This window comes from Syngnathus floridae, chromosome 18, assembly GCF_059516105.1.
Source record: "Syngnathus floridae isolate MCC-2025c chromosome 18, RoL_Sflo_1.0, whole genome shotgun sequence".
Classification (NCBI taxonomy): Eukaryota; Metazoa; Chordata; class Actinopteri; order Syngnathiformes; family Syngnathidae; genus Syngnathus; species Syngnathus floridae.
The window spans coordinates 8,575,250-8,600,725 of record NC_142430.1 but is presented as its reverse complement, the minus strand read 5'-3'; the positions used below and the strand labels follow the sequence as shown (position 1 = coordinate 8,600,725).

Sequence of the window (25,476 nt, the reverse complement as noted above, 5' to 3'; positions counted from 1 at the left end):
GAGTTAGGGTTAGAGCTAGAGTTAGTGTTAGAGCTAGGGGTAGAGCTAGTTAGAGCTAGGGTTAGGGTTAGGGTTAGGGTTTGAGCTAGTTAGAGCTAGGGTTGGGGTTAGAGCTAGAGTTAGGGTTAGAGCTAGAGTTAGAGCTAGAGCTGGAGTTAGTGTTAGAGCTAGGGTTAGGGTTAGGGTTTGAGCTAGTTAGAGCTAGGGTTGGGGTTAGAGCTAGAGTTAGGGTTAGAGCTAGAGCTGGAGTTAGTGTTAGAGCTAGGGTTAGGGTTAGGGTTAGGGTTTGAGCTAGTTAGAGCTAGGGTTGGGGTTAGAGCTAGAGTTAGGGTTAGAGCTAGAGCTGGAGTTAGTGTTAGAGCTAGGGTTAGGGTTAGGGTTTGAGCTAGTTAGAGCTAGGGTTGGGGTTAGAGCTAGGGTTAGAGCTAGAGCTGGAGTTAGTGTTAGAGCTAGGGTTAGGGTTAGGGTTAGGGTTTGAGCTAGTTAGAGCTAGGGTTGGGGTTAGAGCTAGAGTTAGGGTTAGAGCTAGAGTTAGTGTTAGAGCTAGGGGTAGAGCTAGTTAGAGCTAGGGTTAGGGTTAGGGTTTGAGCTAGTTAGAGCTAGGGTTGGGGTTAGAGCTAGAGTTAGGGTTAGAGCTAGAGTTAGTGTTAGAGCTAGGGGTAGAGCTAGTTAGAGCTAGGGTTAGGGTTAGGGTTTGAGCTAGTTAGAGCTAGGGTTGGGGTTAGAGCTAGGGTTAGAGCTAGAGCTGGAGTTAGTGTTAGAGCTAGGGTTAGGGTTAGGGTTTGAGCTAGTTAGAGCTAGGGTTGGGGTTAGAGCTAGGGTTAGAGCTAGAGCTGGAGTTAGTGTTAGAGCTAGGGTTAGGGTTAGGGTTTGAGCTAATTAGAGCTAGGGTTGGGGTTAGAGCTAGGGTTAGGGTTAGAGCTAGAGTTAGTGTTAGAGCTAGGGGTAGAGCTAGTTAAAGCTAGGGTTAGGGTTAGGGTTTGAGCTAGTTAGAGCTAGGGTTGGGGTTAGAGCTAGAGTTAGGGTTAGAGCTAGAGTTAGAGCTAGAGCTGGAGTTAGTGTTAGAGCTAGGGTTAGGGTTAGGGTTTGAGCTAGTTAGAGCTAGGGTTGGGGTTAGAGCTAGAGTTAGGGTTAGAGCTAGAGCTGGAGTTAGTGTTAGAGCTAGGGTTAGGGTTAGGGTTAGAGCTAGTTAGAGCTAGGGTTGGGGTTAGAGCTAGAGTTAGGGTTAGAGCTAGAGCTGGAGTTAGTGTTAGAGCTAGGGTTAGGGTTAGGGTTTGAGCTAGTTAGAGCTAGGGTTGGGGTTAGAGCTAGGGTTAGAGCTAGAGCTGGAGTTAGTGTTAGAGCTAGGGTTAGGGTTAGGGTTAGGGTTTGAGCTAGTTAGGGCTAGGGTTGGGGTTAGAGCTAGAGTTACGGTTAGAGCTAGAGTTAGTGTTAGAGCTAGGGGTAGAGCTAGTTAGAGCTAGGGTTAGGGTTAGGGTTAGGGTTTGAGCTAGTTAGAGCTAGGGTTGGGGTTAGAGCTAGAGTTAGGGTTAGAGCTAGAGTTAGTGTTAGAGCTAGGGGTAGAGCTAGTTAGAGCTAGGGTTAGGGTTAGGGTTAGGGTTTGAGCTAGTTAGAGCTAGGGTTGGGGTTAGAGCTAGGGTTAGAGCTAGAGCTGGAGTTAGTGTTAGAGCTAGGGTTAGGGTTAGGGTTAGGGTTTGAGCTAGTTAGAGCTAGGGTTGGGGTTAGAGCTAGAGTTAGGGTTAGAGCTAGAGCTAGAGTTAGTGTTAGAGCTAGGAGTAGAGCTAGTTAGAGCTAGGGTTAGGGTTAGGGTTTGAGCTAGTTAGAGCTAGGGTTGGGGTTAGAGCTTGAGTTAGGGTTAGTGTTAGAGCTCTACTAGCTCTAACTCTAACTAGCTCTAACCCTGACTCTAGCTCTAACCCAACCCCAGCTCTAACTAGCACTAACCCTAACCCTAACCCTAGCTCTAACACTAACTCCAGCTCTAGCTCTAACCCTAACTCTAGCTCTAACCCTAACTCTAGCTCAAACCCTAACCCTAACCCTAGCTCTAACACAAACTCCAGCTCTAGCTCTAACCCTAACTCTAGCTCTAACTCTAACACTAGCTCTAACCCCAACCCTAGCTCTAACTAGCTCAAACCCTAACCCTAACCCTAGCTCTAATTAGCTCTACCCCTAGCTCTAACACTAACTCTAGCTCTAACTCTAGCTCTAACCCCAACCCTAGCTCTAACTAGCTCAAACCCTAACCCTAACCCTAGCTCTAACACTAACTCCAGCTCTAGCTCTAACCCTAACTCTAGCTCTAACCCTAACCCTAACTCAAGCTCTAACCCCAACCCTGGCTCAAACTAGCTCAAACCCTAACCCTAACCCTAACCCTAGCTCTAACTAGCTCTACCCCTAGCTCTAACACTAACTCTAGCTCTAACCCCAACCCTAGCTCTAATTAGCTCAAACCCTAACCCTAACCCTAGCTCTAACACTAACTCCAGCTCTAGCTCTAACCCTATCTCTAGCTCTAACCCCAACCCTAGCTCTAACTAGCTCAAACCCTAACCCTAACCCTAGCTCTAACACTAACTCCAGCTCTAGCTCTAACCCTAGCTCTAACCCCAACCCTAGCTCTAACTAGCTCAAACCCTAACCCTAACCCTAGCTCTAACTAGCTCTACCCCTAGCTCTAACACTAACTCTAGCTCTAACCCTAACTCTAGCTCTAACCCCAACCCTAGCTCTAACTAGCTCTACCCCTAGCTCTAACACTAACTCTAGCTCTAACCCTAACTCTAGCTCTAACCCCAACCCTAGCTCTAACTAGCTCAAACCCTAACCCTAACCCTAACCCTAGCTCTAACTAGCTCTACCCCTAGCTCTAACACTAACTCTAGCTCTAACCCTAACTCTAGCTCTAACCCCAACCCTAGCTCTAACTAGCTCAAACCCTAACCCTAACCCTAACCCTAGCTCTAACACTAACTCCAGCTCTAGCTCTAACCCTAGCTCTAACCCCAACCCTAGCTCTAACTAGCTCAAACCCTAACCCTAACCCTAGCTCTAACACTAACTCCAGCTCTAGCTCTAACCCTAACTCTAGCTCTAACCCCAACCCTAGCTCTAACTAGCTCAAACCCTAACCCTAACCCTAACCCTAGCTCTAACTAGCTCTACCCCTAGCTCTAACACTAACTCTAGCTCTAACCCTAACTCTAGCTCTATCCCCAACCCTAGCTCTAACTAGCTCAAACCCTAACCCTAACCCTAGCTCTAACACTAACTCCAGCTCTAGCTCTAACCCTAACTCTAGCTCTAACCCCAACCCTAGCTCTAACTAGCTCAAACCCTAACCCTAACCCTAGCTCTAACACTAACTCCAGCTCTAGCTCTAACTCCAACTCTAGCTCTAGCTCTAACTCTAGCTCTAACCCTAACTCTAGCTCTAACCCCAACCCTAGCTCTAACTAGCTCAAACCCTAACCCTAACCCTAACCCTAGCTCTAACTAGCTCTACCCCTAGCTCTAACACTAACTCTAGCTCTAACCCTAACTCTAGCTCTAACCCCAACCCTAGCTCTAACTAGCTCAAACCCTAACCCTAACCCTAGCTCTAACACTAACTCCAGCTCTAGCTCTAACCCTAGCTCTAACCCCAACCCTAGCTCTAACTAGCTCAAACCCCAACCCTAACCCTAGCTCTAGCTCTAACCCTAACTCTAGCTCTAACCCCAACCCTAGCTCTAACTAGCTCAAACCCTAACCCTAACCCTAGCTCTAACACTAACTCCAGCTCTAGCTCTAACTCTAACTCTAGCTCTAGCTCTAACTCTAGCTCTAACCCTAACTCTAGCTCTAACCCCAACCCTAGCTCTAACTAGCTCAAACCCTAACCCTAACCCTAACCCTAGCTCTAACTAGCTCTACCCCTAGCTCTAACACTAACTCTAGCTCTAACCCTAACTCTAGCTCTAACCCCAACCCTAGCTCTAACTAGCTCAAACCCTAACCCTAACCCTAGCTCTAACACTAACTCCAGCTCTAGCTCTAACCCTAGCTCTAACCCCAACCCTAGCTCTAACTAGCTCAAACCCCAACCCTAACCCTAGCTCTAGCTCTAACCCTAACTCTAGCTCTAACCCCAACCCTAGCTCTAACTAGCTCAAACCCTAACCCTAACCCTAGCTCTAACACTAACTCCAGCTCTAGCTCTAACTCTAACTCTAGCTCTAGCTCTAACTCTAGCTCTAACCCTAACTCTAGCTCTAACCCCAACCCTAGCTCTAACTAGCTCAAACCCTAACCCTAACCCTAACCCTAGCTCTAACTAGCTCTACCCCTAGCTCTAACACTAACTCTAGCTCTAACCCTAACTCTAGCTCTAACCCCAACCCTAGCTCTAACTAGCTCAAACCCTAACCCTAACCCTAGCTCTAACACTAACTCCAGCTCTAGCTCTAACCCTAGCTCTAACCCCAACCCTAGCTCTAACTAGCTCAAACCCTAACCCTAACCCTAGCTCTAACACTAACTCCAGCTCTAGTCTAACCCTAACTCTAGCTCTAACCCCAACCCTAGCTCTAACTAGCTCAAACCCTAACCCTAATCCTAACCCTAGCTCTAACTAGCTCTACCCCTAGCTCTAACACTAACCCTAGCTCTAACACTAACTCCAGCTCTAGCTCTAACCCCAACCCTAGCTCTAACTAGCTCAAACCCTAACCCTAACCCTAACCCTAGCTCTAACTAGCTCTACCCCTAGCTCTAACACTAACTCTAGCTCTAGCTCTAACTCTAGCTCTAACCCTAACTCTAGCTCTAACCCCAACCCTAGCTCTAACTAGCTCAAACCCTAACCCTAACCCTAACCCTAGCTCTAACTAGCTCTACCCCTAGCTCTAACACTAACTCTAGCTCTAACCCTAACTCTAGCTCTAACCCCAACCCTAGCTCTAACTAGCTCAAACCCTAACCCTAACCCTAGCTCTAACACTAACTCCAGCTCTAGCTCTAACCCTAGCTCTAACCCCAACCCTAGCTCTAACTAGCTCAAACCCCAACCCTAACCCTAGCTCTAGCTCTAACCCTAACTCTAGCTCTAACCCCAACCCTAGCTCTAACTAGCTCAAACCCTAACCCTAACCCTAGCTCTAACACTAACTCCAGCTCTAGCTCTAACTCTAGCTCTAACCCTAACTCTAGCTCTAACCCCAACCCTAGCTCTAACTAGCTCAAACCCTAACCCTAACCCTAACCCTAGCTCTAACTAGCTCTACCCCTAGCTCTAACAACTAACCCTAGCTCTAACACTAACTCCAGCTCTAGCTCTAACCCTAACTCTAGCTCTAACCCTAACTCTAGCTCTAACCCCAACCCTAGCTCTAACTAGCTCAAACCCTAACCCTAACCCTAGCTCTAACACTAACTCCAGCTCTAGCTCTAACCCTAACTCTATCTCTAGCTCTAACCCTAACTCTAGCTCTAACCCTTACTAGCTCTAACTCTAACTAGCTCTAACCCTAGCTCTAGCTCTAACCTCAGAACTATCCATAGCTCTAGTCTAAACCTAGGTCTCACCCTAAGCTTTAGGGAGGTGTATGGTTATATGGGGCAGCAGACGAGCAACTGTGTTGCAAATTTTCCATGATAAAAAATTTGCGCCTCAATGAGATTCGAACCCGGGTTGCTGGGGTAAGAGCCTAGTGATCTAACCACCACACTACGGAAGCCTCGCTCCAATTGCATGGAATCTATATGGTTTTATGGAGTAGCTCGCAAGCGAATAGTATATAGATCTGTGGTCCCCAACCTTTTTTGCGCCACGGACTGGTTATGTGTCAGAAATATTTTCGCAGGCCGGCCCATATATGAATAAAAAAAATAGAGAGTTGGTCCTTTGCGTTCCGGCTGTTCGCTACCTGTGCGGCTCTTGTGTTTGTCCGAAAATGCCGTGGCCGCGGCGCATGCGCAGTTCGCTGTTCTAAAAAGTTCATATGACTTCTACCAGTAGGTGTCGGTAATGCCCATTGAAGCTGGTGCCACCTCGCCGTAAAACACAACGAAAAAGAAAATGACGTCACTTCTCGCTCACCAACGAACGAATGTGTGAGTGAGTGATCCGCATTTCCGCCCGTGCATCAACGGATCAGTCAGTCAACGTGTTGCGTCTCCCTCCTGGCGTGGACGATGTAAGCCAGAATGTCGATTTACGATTTACCAAGGAAAGAAAGAACCACTCACTGAAACACCGGTGCGCTAACGGCTAACTTTATTGCATGAAGGGATGCGCCGTTCTGCAACAACGGGAAGGTGATGCTTCTCGTTGGGTCATCTTGATTTCATAACACTTATAGTAGTTTTTAAATAACGTGTATGCATATATACGCCTAAATATTGTTATCCAATATATCCACTGCAATTTCACATTGGATTGCTGGTTTGAAATGTACTTTTAATATTATTATTTTGAATAAACATTTATGTTAAAACTTGTCTGGTGTTTTATTCCTTGTTTTTATATTCGACAATTAAAATCTCTCATTTGGTTAAATGCTTTATGTGACAATATATCTACTGCAATTTCACATTAGATTGCTGGTTTGAAATGTACTTTTATTATCATTATTTTAATATACATTAAAAACCTGTTAAAAATTGTCTGGTGTTTTATTCCTTGTTTTTATTTTTTGGGGCATGAAAACAAACATTTGACATTTGGTTAACTGCTTTATATGACAACATGTATATGTGTTTTACGTTGTGTAATGTGTGTTGGTGTCCCCCAAAATAAAGAGCAAGTAGTCAAATACACATTCTTGACACGTACAAAAAAAATGCATAAAGTTATTAGGTACACTTGAAAATGGTGGTGTGACGTCACAGATCAACCAGCCAATCAGGAGGTGAGGGTGAGGGCGGATGTGGCACTTTTCACTTTCAGTTAAGCTTTGGCCATGATTTTTCCCTAATAAACAGGCCTGTTATTAAGGACACTTGAAAATAGAGTGTCCAAGTGACGTCACAGATCAAACAGCCAATCAGAAAGTGGGGGTGAGGGCGGGTGTGGCACTTTTCACTTAAACCAGGGGTGCCGACCTCCAGTCCTCGAAGGGCCGCGTTCCAACATGTTTTCCAAGTGACCCTCGTTAAGCGCACCTGCGTGAAAAGATTTAGCTCCTTTCACGTTCTGCGGTAGCTAAAAGTTTTCACGCAGGTGCACTTAACGAGGGAATCACACAGACACTCCATTAGGTACACCGCCATTTTCAAGTGTACCTAATAACAGGCCATTTTATTAGGGAAATATCATGGTCAAAGGTCACAGGTGTCAAGCGCTAGTCCTCGGGGCCGCGTTCCAACATGTTTTCCAAGTGACCCTCGTTAAGTGCAGGTGCGTGAAAACTTTTAGCTCCTTCAGAACGTGAAAGAAGCTAAAAGTTTTCACGCACCTGCACTTAACGAGGGAGTCACACCCCCACTTTCTGATTGGTTGTTTGATCTGTGACGTCACTTGGGCACTCCATTAGGTACACCGCCATTTTCAAGCGTACCTAATAACAGGCCACTTTATTAGGGAAATATCATGGTCAAAGGTCACAGGTGTCAAGCTCTGGTCCTCGGGGCCACGTTCCAATATGTTTTCCAAGTTACCCTCGTTAAACACACACAACCGATTCTTTCATTTAAGAACTGGAATGGACATGACTAGTACAAAACAGGGTACAGACTGCCGGTCGAAATAGCTGACTGGTTAGTGACTCGGGCTCTTGCTCAGTAAAAACTTGGTTCGATCCCAGGTTTGAGAATATGCCTAGATGCGCTTTTGTTGTACAATTAACTCTTTATTTATTCATTTATTCTTTTTTTTTTACCTCGTGTAGTGTACCTTTTGAAGTGTCCATGAGGTGTACCTACACATATTGTCATCTAAAGCAGTTAATGTTTTAATTGATGAAGAAACAAGGAATAAAACACCAGACAAGTTTTAACAGGTTTGAATGTTTATTAAAAATAATAATATTAAAAGTACATTTTAAACCAGCAATCCAATGTGAAATTGCAGTAGATATATTGGATAACAATATTTAGGCGTGTATATGCATACACGTTATTTAAAACCTACTATAAGTGTTACACTACTATACAGCAGTGATTACCAGCTCAGTGGCCGGAGAGGAGAGTGTCCGCCCTGAGATTGGGAGGTCGGGGTTTCAAACCCCGGCCGGGTCATACCAGTGACTATAACAATGGTACCCATTTCTTCCCTGCTTGGCACTCAGTGTAAGGGGTCGAAATGGGGCTCGCTGCTGCTCACGATCTTTAACTTATAAAATAAGATTATCCCAAAAGCAGCATTATCTCCCCGTTTTTGCACAACGGCGCATCCCTTCTTGCAATAAAGTTAGCCGTTAGCTTGGAGAAAACGTGCATAAAAGAAGTGGTGTTTCAGTGAGTGGTTCTTTCTTTCCTTGGTAAATCGTAAATCGACATTTTGACTTACATAGTCCACGCCAGGAGGGAGACGCAACACCTTCACTGACAGATCCGTTGATGCACCGGGGAACGAACAGGAAAGTCCGGATTCGTTCTCTCACTGAACCGTTCTGGCGATGAACTGGAAATGCAAATCACTCACTCACAGATTCGTTCACTCACAGATCCGTTCAGTTGTCGAACGGGAAATGCAATTCACGACTCGTTCGTGAACGAGACGTGACATCATTTTCTTCTTCGTTTTGTTTTACGGCGGGGTGGCACCAGCTTCAATGGGCATTACCGACACCTACTGGTTGAAGTGAAAAAATAAATTTATAATGCACACTCTAATGTATCGCAGCGAGGAGGATGGCGGCCGGCCGAGATGGGAGGAGGCATAGGATGGGAGGGGGGGCGTGGGGGCACATAAATAAAAGCTCGTGTGTGCTCAGTAAAAACTTGGTTCGATCCCAGGTTTGAGAATATGCCTAGATGCGCTTTTGTTGTGCAATTAACTCTTTATTTATTCATTTATTCTTTTTTTTTTTACCTCGTGTAGTGTACCTTTTGAAGTGTCCATGAGGTGTACCTACACATATTGTCATATAAAGCAGTTAATGTTTTAATTGGCGAATGAAGAAACAAGGAATAAAACACCAGACAAGTTTTAACAGGTTTGAATGTTTATTAAAAATAATAATATTAAAAGTACATTTCAAACCAGCAATCCAATATGAAATTGCAGAAGATATATTGGATAACAATATTTAGGCGTGTATATGCATACACGTTATTTAAAAACTACTATAAGTGTTATAAAATCAAGATTACCCAAAGAAAAGCATCATCTCCCCGTTGTTGCGTAACCATGAACTGACGTCACATCCGTCAATTCAAATCTTCTTCTCCTGCGCGTCCAACGGCGCTTCGGACGCTAGCGCCGCCTGGTGATCCGTCATCACGCACAAATATACCGTCTTATAAATCTTCCATTAACAGAAGTGTACCAACAGATTTCTCCACATGCGTGGTTAACAGTTGTGGAATTTAGAATGTTGTTGGATCATCATTACTGAACAGTTTAATTCAGAGGCTACACTGTCGACATCTCCTGTTCAATCTGAGAAATGCCGCCCGTGATAACCTCTGGGATTCCAAAACAAATCATATACGTACCGAATAACAGTCCACTTCATTGCAGGAAAAATCTTGGTCAAAGCTTAACTGAAAGTGAAACGTGCCACATCCACCCTCACCTCCTGATAAGCTATTTCATCTGTGACGTTACTCGGAAACTCCATGAAGTACACCGCCATTTTCACCCCCCTCCCCAAAACAACAACTGACTCCGCCCCCTCAAAAATGACCACGCCCCCCTCCCCAAAAAAAATCCTCATTCAGAAACCCAAATCTGGTCACCCTAATTAAAGTGTTTTGTGGCGAAGATTGAAATAACCACTCAGGAGCATGACTGATGACATGATGGCTTTTACATTCCTGTTACAATGTTATGTTACATTGATCTTTCAAATCCAAGTACAGCTAGTAGTAGTCAAATTAAAGCAAATGTAGTAGGAATTAAAAAAAAAAATCTGTTTCCCTTATGTATCCTATACATCATATTGCGTAGGGTTCATTATTGCACATATATCAATTACGCACATAGAAAAATGGACGTCATTGTGATGAGTAATGTTTACAACAGTTCCTATAAAGCAACAGAATAAACTCTTCTCCCTGAGAAGCTTCTAAAAGGGACATATTTTGCGAGTATAGTGACGTTAAAACATTTGCTGGTTTCCTTTTTTTTTTCTTCAAAAATATAATTAATTTGAACTCTCCTATACATTCTGCATTTACACCAAAAGTAAGAATTTCAGTTAACACTGTCAGATTAACCTTTTGCATTATGACAAAAGATGCTTCCCCGGTCGTGGTGGGCTGGCACTTTTAATCTCATTAGAAATATTGATTGGTAAACACTAACATTGCATTTAATTGGAAATGCGCATATCAAAATGAGCACGCAATAACAATGACTGTGTTGACTCAAATCTTTCCATTGCGGGGTTAAAGTGCAGGCAGGGTATACAGTGTTGTTGAAATGCTGGTGTAGATTACAGCGCGGTATCTTCAAGAACTAGATTAGGTATCGCCCCTTTCTTTCTGTAAGCCGATGCGCTCGTTTCGCCACTTCGTACCTGATCCCATAACATTGAATGTCCATGGAAACCTGCGTCAGCATCGATTCCGTATCCTTTCTATCGATATTGTAGCGCATTCTTTCTATTCATAAGGAGACGATTCAGAATACTAGAGGAACGGGTGTTTTAAGCAAAGGGATTTTTGCTCAATCTTAAAAGCAAACACAATTTGTCGAACAGCACGTGCGAAGCGTAAATGTTGTGAAAGTACCCTGAAAGCACCACGTTACCTAAACCAATCAACCTGCCTCATCGTGGCTCGCTTCGCTTTGTTCGTTTGCATGATGGATGTATCAGTTAGGACAAGTGTTGATCAACAAAGATCAGGGTCATTGATCATGTCACAACGAGATCTTGACTGATGTCGTCAAATCAATCGCTTACTTGAGTCTACAATACTGTAGCATGTTTTTTTTTTTCCACTACATTTATAATGGGTGGCAATTATTTACACATTTTTGTGGACCTGGTCCCTATGCTCTGTGAAACGGACACAATTTTAATTTCTGAATCATTTTTAGCGTCAAAACCTGAACTTAAAAACAAATTAAAAAATCTTAAGCAATTAAGCTCCTCACACTATTTTTTTTTCCAGATGTTGAATAAGTCTATGCAGACTTTTTTTTTTATGCTGCCTAAAAATTGTTTTTTTTTTATTTAAAATAGTTTTCTATGTGATGGTATTTTTCAAATAAAAGTATTTGAATACCTTCAGAGTTTGATTTTGATGCGAGCGGTATTAGAAATGATAGTTATATAGTTGTATTTCATAATATATGTACTTGGAAATGCAAATACTTAGTATACTTCTAAATGATCTATTTTATACGATTTAAGCACCTTTGTTACTGTTGTTTTCGTCTCGTCAATTATCATCTCTCTTCCACGATTTTCTTTAGACAGTCCATGACGTCCTGGCCGCTGGTCCAGGGAATCAGGTTAGCCTTAAACTTGGTGCCCTCGGACTTCAGCAGGCTGTGCAGGGGAAAGTCCCTCCGAGGGAAGACAGCGTCTCGGGGACCCAAGGCCAGCGAGGGGCACACGTCATTGGCGCCGTCACCGACGTAAAACACTTGCTGGAAAGGCGTGCCGCGCTCTTTCTGCCTCAATGCCAGATACTCCCTCAGAATGACTTGCTTGCACATGTTGTCAGGGCAACGGGGGCACGAGTGGGTGTGGAAGGGGAGCAGCACCAGACGCTCGGCGTCGTCGAAGCTGGCCGGGTTGGTGAAGATCCTCTGGAAGAGGTGGCGCACCCCCGCGTGCTTCAGCCACGTTTCGATGAAGTACATGTTGGCGTCCGAGACTACCGCCAGCTCAAAGTCGTGCTGGTGGCTCTGGAGGAAGTGCAGCAGTGCGAGGGCGCCGGGTGTGGGCGGGATGCTCTCCAGGGCCGAGCGGATGGCGTGGGGCGTCACGCCCTGCTCGGCCATGTAGGCCAGAATCTGCCGCATGTACTCGTTGTAGTGGCCCTCGCGGTAGCTGTTCTTCAACCAATCGGGGAGCTGCTGGCCCGGCAGAGCCTGCAACACCGCATCGTCGCTATTCTCGTTCACGAGCGTCTCGTCAAAGTCAAACAGGACCAGGAAACGTGGTTGGGGTGCTGCAGTCATCTTTGGTCTTGCTTAGGCTCTCTGCAAACAAAGTGTGGTGGTAAGATTAATTACTGGCCTAATTCCATTGGCCTATAGTGCAGTTATGATTGAGAGCTATGAATTCTGCCTAGCAACAAGCTGTCTGTCAAGCATACTTTTACAACTTCAGTGCAGTTTAACTGTGCTGCTTTGTTTGCTAGAAATCAACATTTCGTCGCGATTTGGAAATCCATTGGCCTTTGCGGAAGTTACGCTTACACCCAATGAACTCTGGCCTACTTAATCCCCAAAATTATTCCATTATATCGTGTTGCTGCACAGTTAAAAATGGTGCCAAGTTAAATTACAAACACCACTCCCCTCAAACAAGTTTTTTCCCATTATTGATTTAACAACCAACATTTAAGTACACAGGCCTGCGGAATTGTTAAAACATGTAAATGTTATTACGATAGGTCACGACATACGGAAAGATAGAAGGGATTAAAAAGAGCTTTATGCCATTACTTTTAACAGGATTTTTTTTTTTTGTGCAAGGCCTTACACAGGCGATTGCATGTGTGTGTGTGGCAACTGATACTAGTATGTTTTAGCAGATAAGGTGAAGTGGGGCAGTAGGTGGACTATATAAGCCGCACTTTTTCTATTAGACAAGGCTATGGTATGAGCAAATTTGATAGAAGGTCTATTTAGCAAAATGACTACCAAAGAAAATGGTGCAAAAATACCAGTAGTGCACGAGGGTTAAAAATACCTATGGGGAGGGGGCTAAAAAAAAAAATGGCACCACATCCACGTTTTGGCATTCCTTTTTTTATTGCCAAGCATACACACGAGTGTGTGCCGCACATATCTGCACACTAATTATAACACAGTGCTGCTATTTTGGCAAACGAGGTCACCAATGAAAGTCATAAGCCGTACGTTGGTGGTCGATGTGGGGGATTAGAAAGATAAAGTCAGACTCACAAACACGGTGTTATTGATTAGATAAAAACGGAGGGGGTTCGAAAGACGAGAAAGCGACTCTTACCGACGAGCAGGCAGCCGCATCCCAGTGACGACAGGCTCTATCACACCGCCGCAGCAGCAGCACACTGGAGGGAGGAGGCGGCGACCACCATAGACGCGGACAAATACAAACACCTCATTGAACGCCATGTTGGTTGTGGCAAGAGCTACATTGTGCATCACAATTTTAGCAGTGTTGTTAAAGTTGCATGGTAAATATAGCGAGGCATGCTGTTATTACCAGCTCAGTGGAAAAGTGGTAAAGTGTTTGCCCTGAGACTTGAAGGTTGTGGGTTCAAACCCCGGCCGGGTCATGCCAAAGGGGATGGAACAAAATCACATGCAGTTAAAAGCAGGGGCCACATTTTACCACACTCAGGTGTGTGTGACATTTATTGAGATTTTAACTTAACTTTAACTATGCCACATTAAGAGTTGCTAAACTACAACTGAAACTACAGAGCACATACAGGAAAAAAATCATGACTCAATCTTACCTGTAAAGATATACTCGTGAAATTATGCTTGGGGTGGAAAACGGGTGCTACGCAAATAAGGCAGTTCATCTTGCACACTCAGCCACATCCAGTATGGCGGCGACGTCGACGTACGCTTCCATACTAATCGAAGCATTACGTATGCATGTCTATGACGACGTCCATGACTCACAGGATGACATTCTCGCTAAAAGGTACAGCGTTAAGGCAGACATGCACAAGCAAGTCACTTCCGTCACACCCTTTCAAAGTTAAAAAAATTAAAAAAACATCCGCTAATACATGTAAACAAGAGAATAGGACATTTCTGACTAAATACATTTATAGTATGAATCCTAACATTTGTTACATAAAATTGTCATTTATTCTCAACTGTACCAGATGTCATTTAAATGACATTGGAAACTATTGGGACTCTTTAAACCTATCAGAGATCAAACTTTAAACGTGCCAAAGTACACATACAGCAGGATTATGAAAATGAAAGATGAATGTGAGTTATACTTGGGGGGAGGCAAGTCTCAGTTGAAGTAAATAACGCTACAGTAAGTATAGTAAGTATAACAGTATTCAAGCAATACTTGAGGAATGTCCGAATGAGTCCTCAATAATTAGTACTCAACCACAGCTTACCATAAAATATGTCTGATTATGACCTAAGGGGAAAGAAAGCATTGTGGGGGAAATTGTATTAATCAACCCTTCAATGACATCATTTCGATGTCGTTGTGTCATTCTGTGTTTTGGGCTCAGGAAGAAGGATGACCTTGCCGACATTTTGACGCTCGTGCATGCGTCGCATTGCATCTGTGACCTGAGAAGAAAGACCAGAAAGTGGAAAATGAATCATTCAGCAGCGGAACGCCTGATGGTCTGACTAGATTAGAGGCTAGGTTTGAACATGTCTGACCCCATTCCACCACAATAGTTTTTCACCGCACCTCCTCGAAGTGGAAGCGGGAGTCGATGATAGGTTTGAGCTTGCCCTCGGCGTAGAGCTGCAGCAGGGAGGTCATGCACGCGCTGATGTTCTCGTCGTCCAGGTAGCTCAGGTGGAAGCCGCACACCGCCTTGTTGGTCTGCATCAGCTTCAGTGCGTTGAATGACAGCTGGTTATACCACACCTTCACCAGGGCCATCAGGCTCCTCTTCTGGCCTGTCACGCAGTTGGCGGCACCTGGTGTGCAAACACACCCAAATTTTACTCGATGCCACGTGTTTTCGTATCAGTACCTGCCTATACCGAGTATTATTGTTTTGCTTACCAAATATAATGAGTGAGCCAAAAGATTTTAACAGGCCGAAGCCCTTTTGTGTGTCAGCACCACCCAGTGGATCCAAAACAATGTCCACTCCTGCAAAGACAATGCAATTGTACCAAAACAGCAATAAAATCGAAAAAAGACCAGATCATGTGATAGATTTCACCATCTGACCTTTGGGGCTAATTTTGCGAATTTCCTCCACATAGTCTCTGGTCCGATAGTCGATAGCGTGGGTCACGCCATTCTGGGTGATGAAGTCGTGCTTAGATGAGGACGCCGTGCCGAAAACGGTCACGTCAGGCACCGTCTGACACAGCTGGGTGGCGGCGGTGCCCACGCCACCTGCATGTGTGCACACATAAGTGCAAAAAATGGCACCGGCAAATGATTAACCACCGCTATCAGGTAGTGGTAGCATAAATTCATGGTGGACATTGGGGGAGATTCAAACTACCTGCCGCCATGTGGACCAGCACGCTCTTTCCCGGCGTGAGGTTGGTCATGCGGAAGAGCATCAAGTACGCCGTCAGGTAGCTGATGGGCAGCGCAGCGCCCTCCTCGAAGCTCATGGACTCCGGCATGGGGTAGACGTGTTGGATGTTCACCACCACAAACTGCTGCCACATGCCGTTGCGTTCCATCACGATCACACGCTCGCCAACCTAACGCATTCCATCAACACAATATATGACATGCTTGAGACACACTCCATTTTATCTTCAAGACATTCCTGTGCATGTGTTTTGGCCCGAGGGGGAACAACGAGGAATCAACCAACGAGAGGTGCAAAGAATGACGGGCTACGTCTAATCCTTGGAATTCAGCCACTGCTATATATGTCACCGAGTGAATAGTATTTGTATCTATTTTATTACCCGAGTGAGATAACACACCCATCGTAGATCGACTTTGATCACACGGCACTTTTAATTATTATGTGACCTTAGTTCCTGCGAGATGGGTTAGGTGAGGATTTGATGTGACATGAAGGCAATTGATAGAAAGTTCTGCAGTGAGAAATAAATTGTAGATCAAATACCACCAGGTCGAGTTTCGAAATTTCTTCCCGCCTTGAAGGACAGTTAAGCCCAAATCTCTCAAGACCTTTGCAAAATGATGTAATTACAAACAAAAATACTCACACCCTCAAGCACCTTCTAGGTTTCAGTTTTAGGGCCTGAGTTTAGGGTTTGAGCTGTCACTCGCGTGATTTAATTGAAAACAAAAGCATCAATTAAGGTCGTGTGATGCGCTCATTGATGCACTGTCAGCCAACAATGTAAGTTATAGTGGAGAAAGGATTATCTCTGTCCTCACCTTTCGCTCCTTCACCTCTTCTCCGACCGCTTCGATGATCCCGGCGCCCTCCATTCCAAGGATGACCGGCGGGGGAGGCAGCGGATCGTACAGCCCCTGCCTGCCCATCAGCTCGGCGAAGTTGAGCCCGCACGCCTTGACCCGCACCAGAACCTCGTCGGGCTGCAGCTTGGGTTGTCCCAGCGGCTTCACCTGCAGTTTGACTTTGTCGTAGCCCCCGTAGCCGGTGAGCACCAGGGCCCGGCATTGCTCCCCGGGAGACGGCGGTGAAGCCTCTTCAGCAGACATGACGACTTTTGAGGATGGAGCTGGATTGACTGGTGAGGCCTGGGTGTATCTCAGTGGAGAAACATGCAATCAAACTGGTTATCAGTAGAAGTGTAACAAGTTGCCAATGATCACGTCAACGCGCACTCGCGTCAATTGGTCAAAGTCTTCACAGACGATACAGGATTAGTACTACTTCGGGTTTTCAGAATAAAAGTTTTCTCTAAAGCCTGGCACAAAAACAAATACAATTATTCGTTTTCAAACAAGAGCGGCTTTTCAAATATTTCCCAATTATTATTTTCATAATAAAGGATTTTTTGAAAACTTCCAATAATTCCATGGTGGAAAGTAACCAACTTCTTGGTGCCTAAGAAAAATTATGATACAGTTTTCCTTAGAAAATGCATCAGTGAAGTTGAAAAGTACTTACAAGAGATGTGAACTTGGTCAGTTTGGCCACAAGGCGGCGTCAAAGCGCTCCAGATTTGCATCTGGAAGCTGTCAATGGGATATACATTGTCAAATTAGTTTATATTCCTTTCTTAGTACATTGTACCATGAAAATTGCAAATAAAAAAAAAAATCAGCTCACCTCGTATTGTAAATGAAAGAATACAAGCGTGAAATATACTGTAATGAAACAAAGACGTGTGGCACACAAAAAAAACGGAAATTGTGACTTGGCCTTCAAAGTAAAACAAATATTTGCGTCTATACATAATAGTAGGGATACATGTACTTACATGTTTTATTTTGAAGAATTGTTGTGGTTTGACAAGCGGAGATCGAGTAGCCAGCGACTCTTGCTTGACTTGAGCGCCGCAAGAGGCGCTTCAGAGGATGCAGCTCATCACACCCTCCTCGTCTACCTTTTCGTTCACACCCTTTGTGTTGCTCAACGAGTTTGTTTCGTAAAGCCGTAACATCCATAAGTGCACGTCAACGCTGGTTGTTGTTTTTTTGGCGTTTGGTGGAAGTTGGAAAGCCTAAATGACCAGAAGCACGCAGTAACCCCCGCACAGGACGCGCGATGGAGGGCAAAGGACCGCTCCGGTGTAAGATCGTGGTGGTCGGGGACACGCAGTGTGGAAAAACGTCTTTGCTGCACGTTTTTGCTAAAGACTCATATCCAGAGGTAAACGTGCGAGAACATTTAATTCGTTGTTATTTTATCCGTTCATGATAAGTTAAGAGTCAAGTCCGTGCGCTTTTACGCGTGACGCACCAGGAAAATTGCATTATTTTCGGTCATTAACACAACAGCGTTGGAGTCTAACTACGTTTTGTGCGTTTTAAAAACATCGGCTCTTATTGCAGAATTACGTCCCGACAGTGTTTGAGAACTACACCGCCAGCTTTGAGATCGACAAGCAGCGCATCGAGCTCAACATGTGGGACACGTCAGGTAAGAAAGATGGTTGCTTCTTTGTTGTTTTCTATAAAATGCAAATATTTCAAGTCATAAATGAACAATTCTGCTCCAGGCCAATGTCATATTTATAGATGCAGTCAGGGTCTTGCTTGGTAGCTGTTTTTTTAATGTGTGAGTAAAATGTGTGAGAGGGGAGGCGAGAGAGTGAGAAACAATTTGATGTGCATGCGAGTGTGTGTGGATGTGAGAGAGTGTAAGCAGTGCGTGAATGAATGAAATTGCGTGTTGACGTTTGCCGGTGAGGACAAATGTGAGTTGGACTGATGGAACAGACGGCTGCAAAAAACAACAAAACAATAACAAAAAACAATAACAGGTTTGCACACAATGAGAATACGCAGCTTGCATTCCATTTTTGTTACATCCTGCCAGACCAGACTAACAGGCTTTTAACAAATACACTTTCCCTCTCTCTCTGACTCACTACTCTGATGTACATTATGGACTCATGAAGGTTCACTCAAGAGTCACAATTAGAAAATCTCGCATGGCTAGCCAAATCTGAATCTTTTACTCCTGAATAAATACTTCCAAGTGTTAAGAAAACATACGAAGGCAAACAAACACGACGGGGGCGAAAACAAATCAAGAAATGTGACATTTTAAGTGAGAGGCAGAACATCATCATCTCTGCAGGGCGTCTCAGATTGTTGACGCTCGCTCGCATGCTAAGCAATTAGCCGCACTAGGCTTATGTTTGTTTGCGCGCTACGGAATAATAATCATATCAAGGCGCAGTTGGAGTCGACGGAAAAACGGATCACAAAACACAGCGGGAATTGTGTAAGAAAGGGTACTCAAAAAAAAAAAGAAACATGATTTTAATATTAATGAGAATTACAGCGCTGTGATAGAAGATGTCATCAGGGAGGATTAAAGGTGCGTGAGAAGGCTTGTGAATTATGCAGAGCATCACCAAAGACGAAAAGATTGAACAGGCAGCCCGATTGTCTGTTATCAGTTCTTTTACAGCCTTCAGCGCCACTGACGAAAGAAATGTGGATTTTCACTTTGAACGGCCGACAGTGTGAGAAGTCGATAAGAGTGTTGAAAATTGCTAACAGGATTTGCTGTAAATGCAGACTAGATAAATATGCCCCGCGGTTGTTGTTGGGTTTTTTTTGGCGGTGTCTTAGAAGAGGTGCTCAGGAGGGCTCATTAAAAAGGTGCTTTCGGCCGAGATATTGTGGCTCATTCCACCTTTATATTCCACGTTGCTTTACGCGCCCCTGAGAGCAAATGAATGAGGAAGAAATAGTCCTTGATTACATTAGTGGAAATTGCAAACATGTATTGTTCGTAACTCTCAACAATTTATGCTTGCCACGACGGTCAAGAGACTTCTCTGAAAGTTTGAGTACCTTATCCGCCCCTCCCGTTTAAATCCTCTCGAGGGCTCCGTTGCGGGTTTTACATAAGTGCGCTTTAATTGTGCAACACCGGTGGAGGGAGGGAGGCATGTAAGAACAAAGTAGCTCATTTATTCATAAGTACACTTCCTGCGAGGGCCTAATGTCCACTGACAGCAAAACACCAGCTGCTCGATAGCGACCAGACTGGAAGCTCTTTAAGGGCTTTCATTTTAGATGGAGACAGATTGGTTCTTAGTGCGTGCGGCCTCCAGGGGCATCATCACACGGCGGCTACCGCCGTTGCCATTACGACGATCACAAGGACTCGAAAGACTCTCGGATCAATATGCATTAGCGAAGAACGTGGAGGAGTGGACATCAGGAAGACCTTGAGACCTCCCGGGGCAGCAGAGCAACGCATTGTGGAATGTTATCGGATTCCTCCGTCAAAAGTGCTGATGCGCCGTATTTTGGCTACAAAAGGACAACATGTTGCAAACTAGGATGCAAGTGGCGTTGGAATGTTGTCACAATGCGCCTAATTCACCGCGGGGCCCCCAGGGAGAATAAAATTGCATTGTCAACAAGCCATTCATGATACGGACCACCGCCCCCCCCCTCGTTCAGTCCTGCAAACTTATCTTTTTAGTCATTGATTATTATTTTTTTTCTTAAACTGACAGGTTCTGCCTACTACGACAACGTGCGACCATTAGCTTATCCCGATTCGGATGCCGTCCTCATTTGCTTCGACATCAGTCGTCCGGAGACGCTGGACAGTGTGGTGAAAAAGGTCAGTGCACTTTTTATTTTATTTTTTCCCCCAGCGACACAATTTTAAACGTCAATCTATTTGCCATTTTTATTTTTCCTTAATAGTGCGACCGATTTATTAATTTTTTTTGGCTAACATTTTTCTGTGGGTATATCTTAGCACCCTTGTATGACTTGTCCGACACGCCTCATCATTCATCGTGTGACATCATCACAGGCATTACAATGTAGGGTGGACAAATTCTTCAATCGGCTAACTTGAACTCCGCCCTCCCGCGATGAGTTCACACAGTTACACAATGCATTCTACGGATGCCAGAGTGACACATCGGGCAGTGCTTTTCAATTCAAATTAGACTGCAAAAGAAAAAAAAAGCCAAGCAATTAAACATGCATGACTAATTAGTGCAAAGATGATAATATGTTACGATGCCGCATTTCAGTTTTTTTCTTTTTTTAAATAACTGCGCTTGACAGAGTGAGCCACTACGTTGCCCTTCAATTATCCTTTACCTCTCTCGCTCTTCCTTCCCAGACTTTGAAAAATACCTCCCGGGTTTTAATCGTACCTATTTTTCAACTCCGTGTCCTTTGTTGTCTCCAAAATCTTTATTTTTGGGGGGGAAAAAAATGACTCAGCTGACGTAAATATGATTCACCTCAGCTATCACAAATATAACTTGAATGCTTTAAAGTGTCGGTCGGCGTTTCAGTACACAAGCCAATTTCCTTGATGGAGAAAATTCCATACGACAGACGTTCAATTTGATAGCGTTAAAAGCAGACAAAAGCCGCATTTAAAACATTCACTATCTTAGTGAAAGCAACGTCAAGCTGCGGGCAAGGCTAAAAATAGCAAAATCTTACATACACTACGTGTCATATAGCATGAATTCATTAAACATTGCCAGAAGCACTGCCAAGTACTGGAACCACCCGCGAGCTTTGGAGGTCCATGTTTGTTCAGTCGTGAAGTGCATTGCTCGCACACAACAACAACAACAAAAAATGATGACAACGAGCCCCGGATTATCATAGGCCGGGCTAACGAACATTAGCGTCGCCGTTATGGTCGTTTCAAATCAACAAACGGCAAAAGAGAATTTAGCACATCTCTAAAGGATTGCTTGAAAATCCGGGATTGTGCTTCGAGTGAACCAAGGACAGCATTTATGTTTAACCTCCGATTATGCCCACTCACAGCTCTGACGGCAGCCCACACTCTACCTCACAAAACCTTCACTGATTTGCATTGTTAGCACGAGACAATACGCCGCTTTATTGGCGAGGATCCTTTGTGACTCATCTAAATTGCTGCCATTCACCGGTTGCTCGGCGTTGGGCGAAGCCGACCGCTCGTCCAGGCAATTCGGGAGAAAAGATCTCCTTGTGAACGAGGAGGACTGGGTACAAGTGGATTTGCCAGTACCCGGACGGGAGGAAACAATGAGACATCCAACAGAGACAGATTTGACCAGCTATGCTCTGTGCTAAATTACCGTCAACCCAGAAATATTATTTTGGTTAATCTGTGTTTCTACAGTGGCAAGGAGAGACGCAGGAGTTCTGTCCCAAAGCCAAAGTGGTGCTGGTGGGCTGCAAATTAGACCTAAGGACGGACGTCAACATCATGAGGGAGCTTTCCAAACACAGACTCATTCCAGTCACCCATGAACAGGTGAGGAGAACATCCTAGCCTCCATTTTGTTTCTTATTGCCACCTCAATGCTGTTTAAAAGTATTCCGCCAGTAAACAAACACAGCTGATTAGCGCAGACGCAAACCCGCCGGAAAACCAAGTTCCACAGCGGATTCGCTTCAACAAATACAAAAACTCACAGAGCTTCACAAAGCAGGAAGACAAACACAATTGTTTTGTTTGTGTCTTGGAGGAAGGAGCATTACCGCGCATGAATTTTAATAGCCTATTTTCATGTAAATGTGATTTCTTCATTCCGGGAAGCCAACAAGTTATTATTTTTCAATTCTCTATCAAAGCAAAAGGTAACAATTGGCATTGTCCTGGCCGTAATTGCGGCATTAAGCTTTTCACATCCGACATCAAGCGACTTCAGTCGGAATTTGGATGAACACAGACTTCTTTTAACTGCGTCTTTTTTTTCATTTGGAATTTTTGGCGAGTTAACTTGGACGAAGGGCTTAGTGCTGCCCGTCTAAAAAAATAAAAAAAGCAGCCTGGGCATATCTCAGCAAAAGGGGGCGAAATGCGCTTGAAAAGGTATTGTGAGAGCAAGCTTTTAATCCTGCCCGCAAAGACAAAAGCACGCCGCAGCTGTGGTCAGACAATCCACGGTGGAAACGGAATCGTATTTAACCTCCAATTTTCAAATTATGACTAAACACACTTGGGAGACTTTTCCCCTTGACGTAGGATGAAGAATACAAAAACACGTTATCTCCGGACTGGCTGACCATGACTGAGGACAGGTCGGACTTCACTTACTTCTCTTAGGAGAACAATCTCAGCACAATGACGACTTTGCTTGGCGGCTAGCAGATAACGTGAACTGACTCCGATGACTTTTCCACATTCAAAGCGTTGATCCCAAAATGGTGGAACTCAGAAAGAGGCAGAGAGAGGAGAAATTCTAGTCAAGGTGTGAGGAATAATCCCAAGCACAGTTAGTCCTGATTCAAATGCTGAGGAGGAAAGCTCCAAGCTTCAAGAGCAATGTTTTAATATGAAAGGAGCTCCTGAAAGCAAAGAATTATTACCCTGACCGGCGCTTCACTGTTTTGCTTTTTCATTCTTTTGGTTCAGGCCCGCTCTTTTATCAGGGTGATTTATTTGAGGCTTACATTAAAACAAGACCCCTTTTTGTCCTTGTAGGGCACTCATCTGGCGAGACAGATCGGCGCCGTGGCCTACGCCGAGTGCACCTCCAAGTATTCGGAGAACACCGTCCGCGACGTTTTCCACGTGACCACCATGGCGTCGGTAACCCGCGCGCCCCGGCCCGCGCTCAAACGCGCCGGCTCACGGCGCGGGCTCAAGCGGGTCTCGCAGCAGCCGTCTCGGACTGATATTCACGAGCGCCCGCCCGCCATCAGGAAGGAGCGCGCCAAGAGCTGCGTGCTCATGTGAGCCGCCGGCTAACTTAATTTATTCTGTCCCAAGTCTTTGCACTGCTTTTTCGAAACAAAAAGGACAATGTGAGGTAGACCATACGCTTTTGTTTTGGTGGAGCTCCCGAACCATAGCCAAGCACAACACCGGTAAACAAACCATCGACCACGAGTCTACCACTAATTTCCTAAAACCACAAGTGCTTTGATTCTTAACATCACGTATTCATGTCGTTAAATTGTTATAACACTGGCGAGGAACGTGGATCCAGGATGTCATTTTCTTCATGTGACAATGAAATAATAATTAAAAAAAAGAACTAAAGGCTGGTGATTGTCGGGAGGCATTTTGTTCACTGATTGGTTTGATTGGGGCTGAAAGTTTTGAGGTTCTGATTGTAAAAAAAAAAAAAAATCTACAGAAAGCATTATTCATTCCACAGTTTGCAGCATCATCATAAATGACTACAATAGCGGCAGCCGTTATTCATGAGCCTGGTTATATGACCTTTAAGTGCGACTGTGCATCGATGGCGAAAGGCTGACGCCCCCCCCGAGCGGCTGGCGCTGCTTCTTTGAACGATAGCAAAGTGACATTTTGCAGCGCCACCGCGCCGAGGTCACAGCTGATGCCCAGAGCCAGACCGACAGTCCTGGGGATGGCCGCTCGCTCGCTGGCATAAGCTACACCATTGTTTCTTCTGCCTCGCTTACAAATGGAGTCAAGCAAGAAAGGGTTAAACGCTGGCGGCAAAGCTCCCGAAGAAGTATTTGTCACACATTGCGGTTTTTCGCCTTGGGCTTGAAAGGGGGGGAAGGACGTATTTGATAAACAGTCATCCGTCGAGCCTTCAATGACGCTAACAGCTATCCGAACAACCCCTTCCCTGCATCACTCTTGTAAGTACGTTCCAGAAAACAATGTAACGCGACGACGGCTGCTGCTTCGGGTATGTGACGGGCAAGGCCATTGAAAATTCCATTGGAAAATCCTCAGAAAGCTTTTCTATTACGGGAATCTAGCACTTTCCTATTCAGGTTGCAGGCTGTTGCGTTGAACGTTGGCATGGCAACAGTTAAGCGTTTACACATTGGAACAGGCAAGGCTGCAGCCTTCAAGGGCGTATGAATTATTTTGCCCAGGTGATGAAATCTCCTTCGCACCTGGATCTTTACTGACTATCAATAGAAGCTTTTATTCTAACAATGAATAACAACAAATTAAGCAAGTAATGTTGGCTGTGGACATTTTTGTAGATGAATGAAAGGCTTCAACCGGAAAACTTTTTCAAACAACGTGACTAACGTGTTAAAAAAAACGGGGTGATGATACGATGAATGGTTACGCTGTCACTTAGTGAGGGGGAAGGGAAGAGAATCATCAAAAATGCAAGAGCAATTTAAATAGCGTGTACAATTGAACGGATTAAAAATAGATGTGGCGGAAAAATATGCAGGGGTCAAACGCAGAAAAAAATAAAAAGAATTGCTGCTAATTTAAAATGTGTTTCAGCCAACACACTCCAAATATGCAGTGAACAATCATTATGACTTAACAGTATTTCCTGTTTGGAATCTCCCATTACGATTAGAAGTCGGAATGTTCCACCGTTATCTCATACGAGTGCCGAGACGCCACGTAATTGTCAACAAACACGCCTTCTCTTGCCAAACAAGACTAACCACTCTTGCCGCTGCCGTTGATAAAAAATTTTTAACCTTAGGGTAGTATTGAGGAAAATGGCTGCTCGGCTCGTGTTTGCGATTCGTATACAAAGAGACGTAACTCACTTAAAGAGAGACAACCTTGTGACCGATAAATTCCGAGCACTGTAAATAACCCGAGTGATTGGACTCGCTCAAACGAGACGAGCCTGACATTCCTTCAGTTCAAATAAAGGAGAACAACTATTCCCATTCAGTGCTTGAACTCTACACGCCATTGAAAGTGATGCTACTGAATGAGGGGGGGGGGTGTAAAAAAAAATACAAACAAAAAACAGCTGACTGGAAGAAAGCAGCATCGTGGTACCAGCGCATCTGGCATTTAAAAAGGCCTCCGAAGAGACGTGCTGACATTCCCGTTTTGTTTTTGCGTGCTCTTTGCAGCCAGCTGTTGTTCAAAACAAGGCTAATTGCGCCGTTGCTAGACCGCGACCCAACAAACACGCGTACCTGTTACGTATGAAGCGGTCCATTCTGT

General features: G+C 44.6%; 3 protein-coding genes and 1 long non-coding RNA gene across 5 annotated transcripts; 2 read left to right on the top strand and 2 right to left on the bottom strand.

Moving 5' to 3' along the window:
- Positions 1–6,133: 6,133 nt before the first annotated feature.
- Positions 6,134–6,482, top strand: LOC148382851 (uncharacterized). The gene is made up of 2 exons (XR_015854103.1): positions 6,134–6,182; positions 6,276–6,482. It is a non-coding gene; the product is annotated as an uncharacterized LOC148382851 (long non-coding RNA).
- A 3,459-nt stretch (positions 6,483–9,941) lies between these two features.
- On the bottom strand, positions 9,942–13,960 carry LOC148382850 (putative phosphatase phospho1). Its single transcript, XM_088360251.1, has 3 exons — positions 13,777–13,960; positions 13,302–13,365; positions 9,942–12,307 (listed from the first exon to the last, which is right to left on the bottom strand). Exon 3 carries the CDS (start codon positions 12,284–12,286, stop codon positions 11,546–11,548), a length of 741 nt encoding a protein of 246 aa, XP_088216377.1. The 5' UTR covers positions 12,287–12,307; positions 13,302–13,365; positions 13,777–13,960; the 3' UTR covers positions 9,942–11,545.
- A 157-nt stretch (positions 13,961–14,117) lies between these two features.
- Positions 14,118–20,017, bottom strand: LOC148382849 (NADPH-dependent quinone oxidoreductase VAT1-like). 2 transcript variants are annotated; one of them, XM_088360246.1, is made up of 9 exons: positions 17,372–20,017; positions 17,221–17,258; positions 17,059–17,126; positions 16,359–16,695; positions 15,496–15,703; positions 15,213–15,383; positions 15,042–15,131; positions 14,718–14,953; positions 14,118–14,590 (listed from the first exon to the last, which is right to left on the bottom strand). In XM_088360246.1, exons 4-9 carry the CDS (start codon positions 16,644–16,646, stop codon positions 14,489–14,491), a joined length of 1,095 nt encoding a protein of 364 aa, XP_088216372.1. In that variant the 5' UTR covers positions 16,647–16,695; positions 17,059–17,126; positions 17,221–17,258; positions 17,372–20,017; the 3' UTR covers positions 14,118–14,488. The 2 variants fall into 2 exon arrangements, with proteins under 2 accessions (XP_088216372.1, XP_088216373.1); XM_088360247.1 differs by having other exon boundaries at positions 16,359–16,685.
- On the top strand, positions 17,440–23,590 carry LOC148382848 (rho-related GTP-binding protein RhoN-like). The gene is made up of 5 exons (XM_088360252.1): positions 17,440–17,763; positions 17,946–18,033; positions 20,096–20,205; positions 21,730–21,864; positions 23,038–23,590. The coding sequence occupies exons 1-5, from the start codon at positions 17,659–17,661 to the stop codon at positions 23,290–23,292; spliced, it is 693 nt and encodes a 230-aa protein (XP_088216378.1). The 5' UTR covers positions 17,440–17,658; the 3' UTR covers positions 23,293–23,590.
- Positions 23,591–25,476: the final 1,886 nt, after the last annotated feature.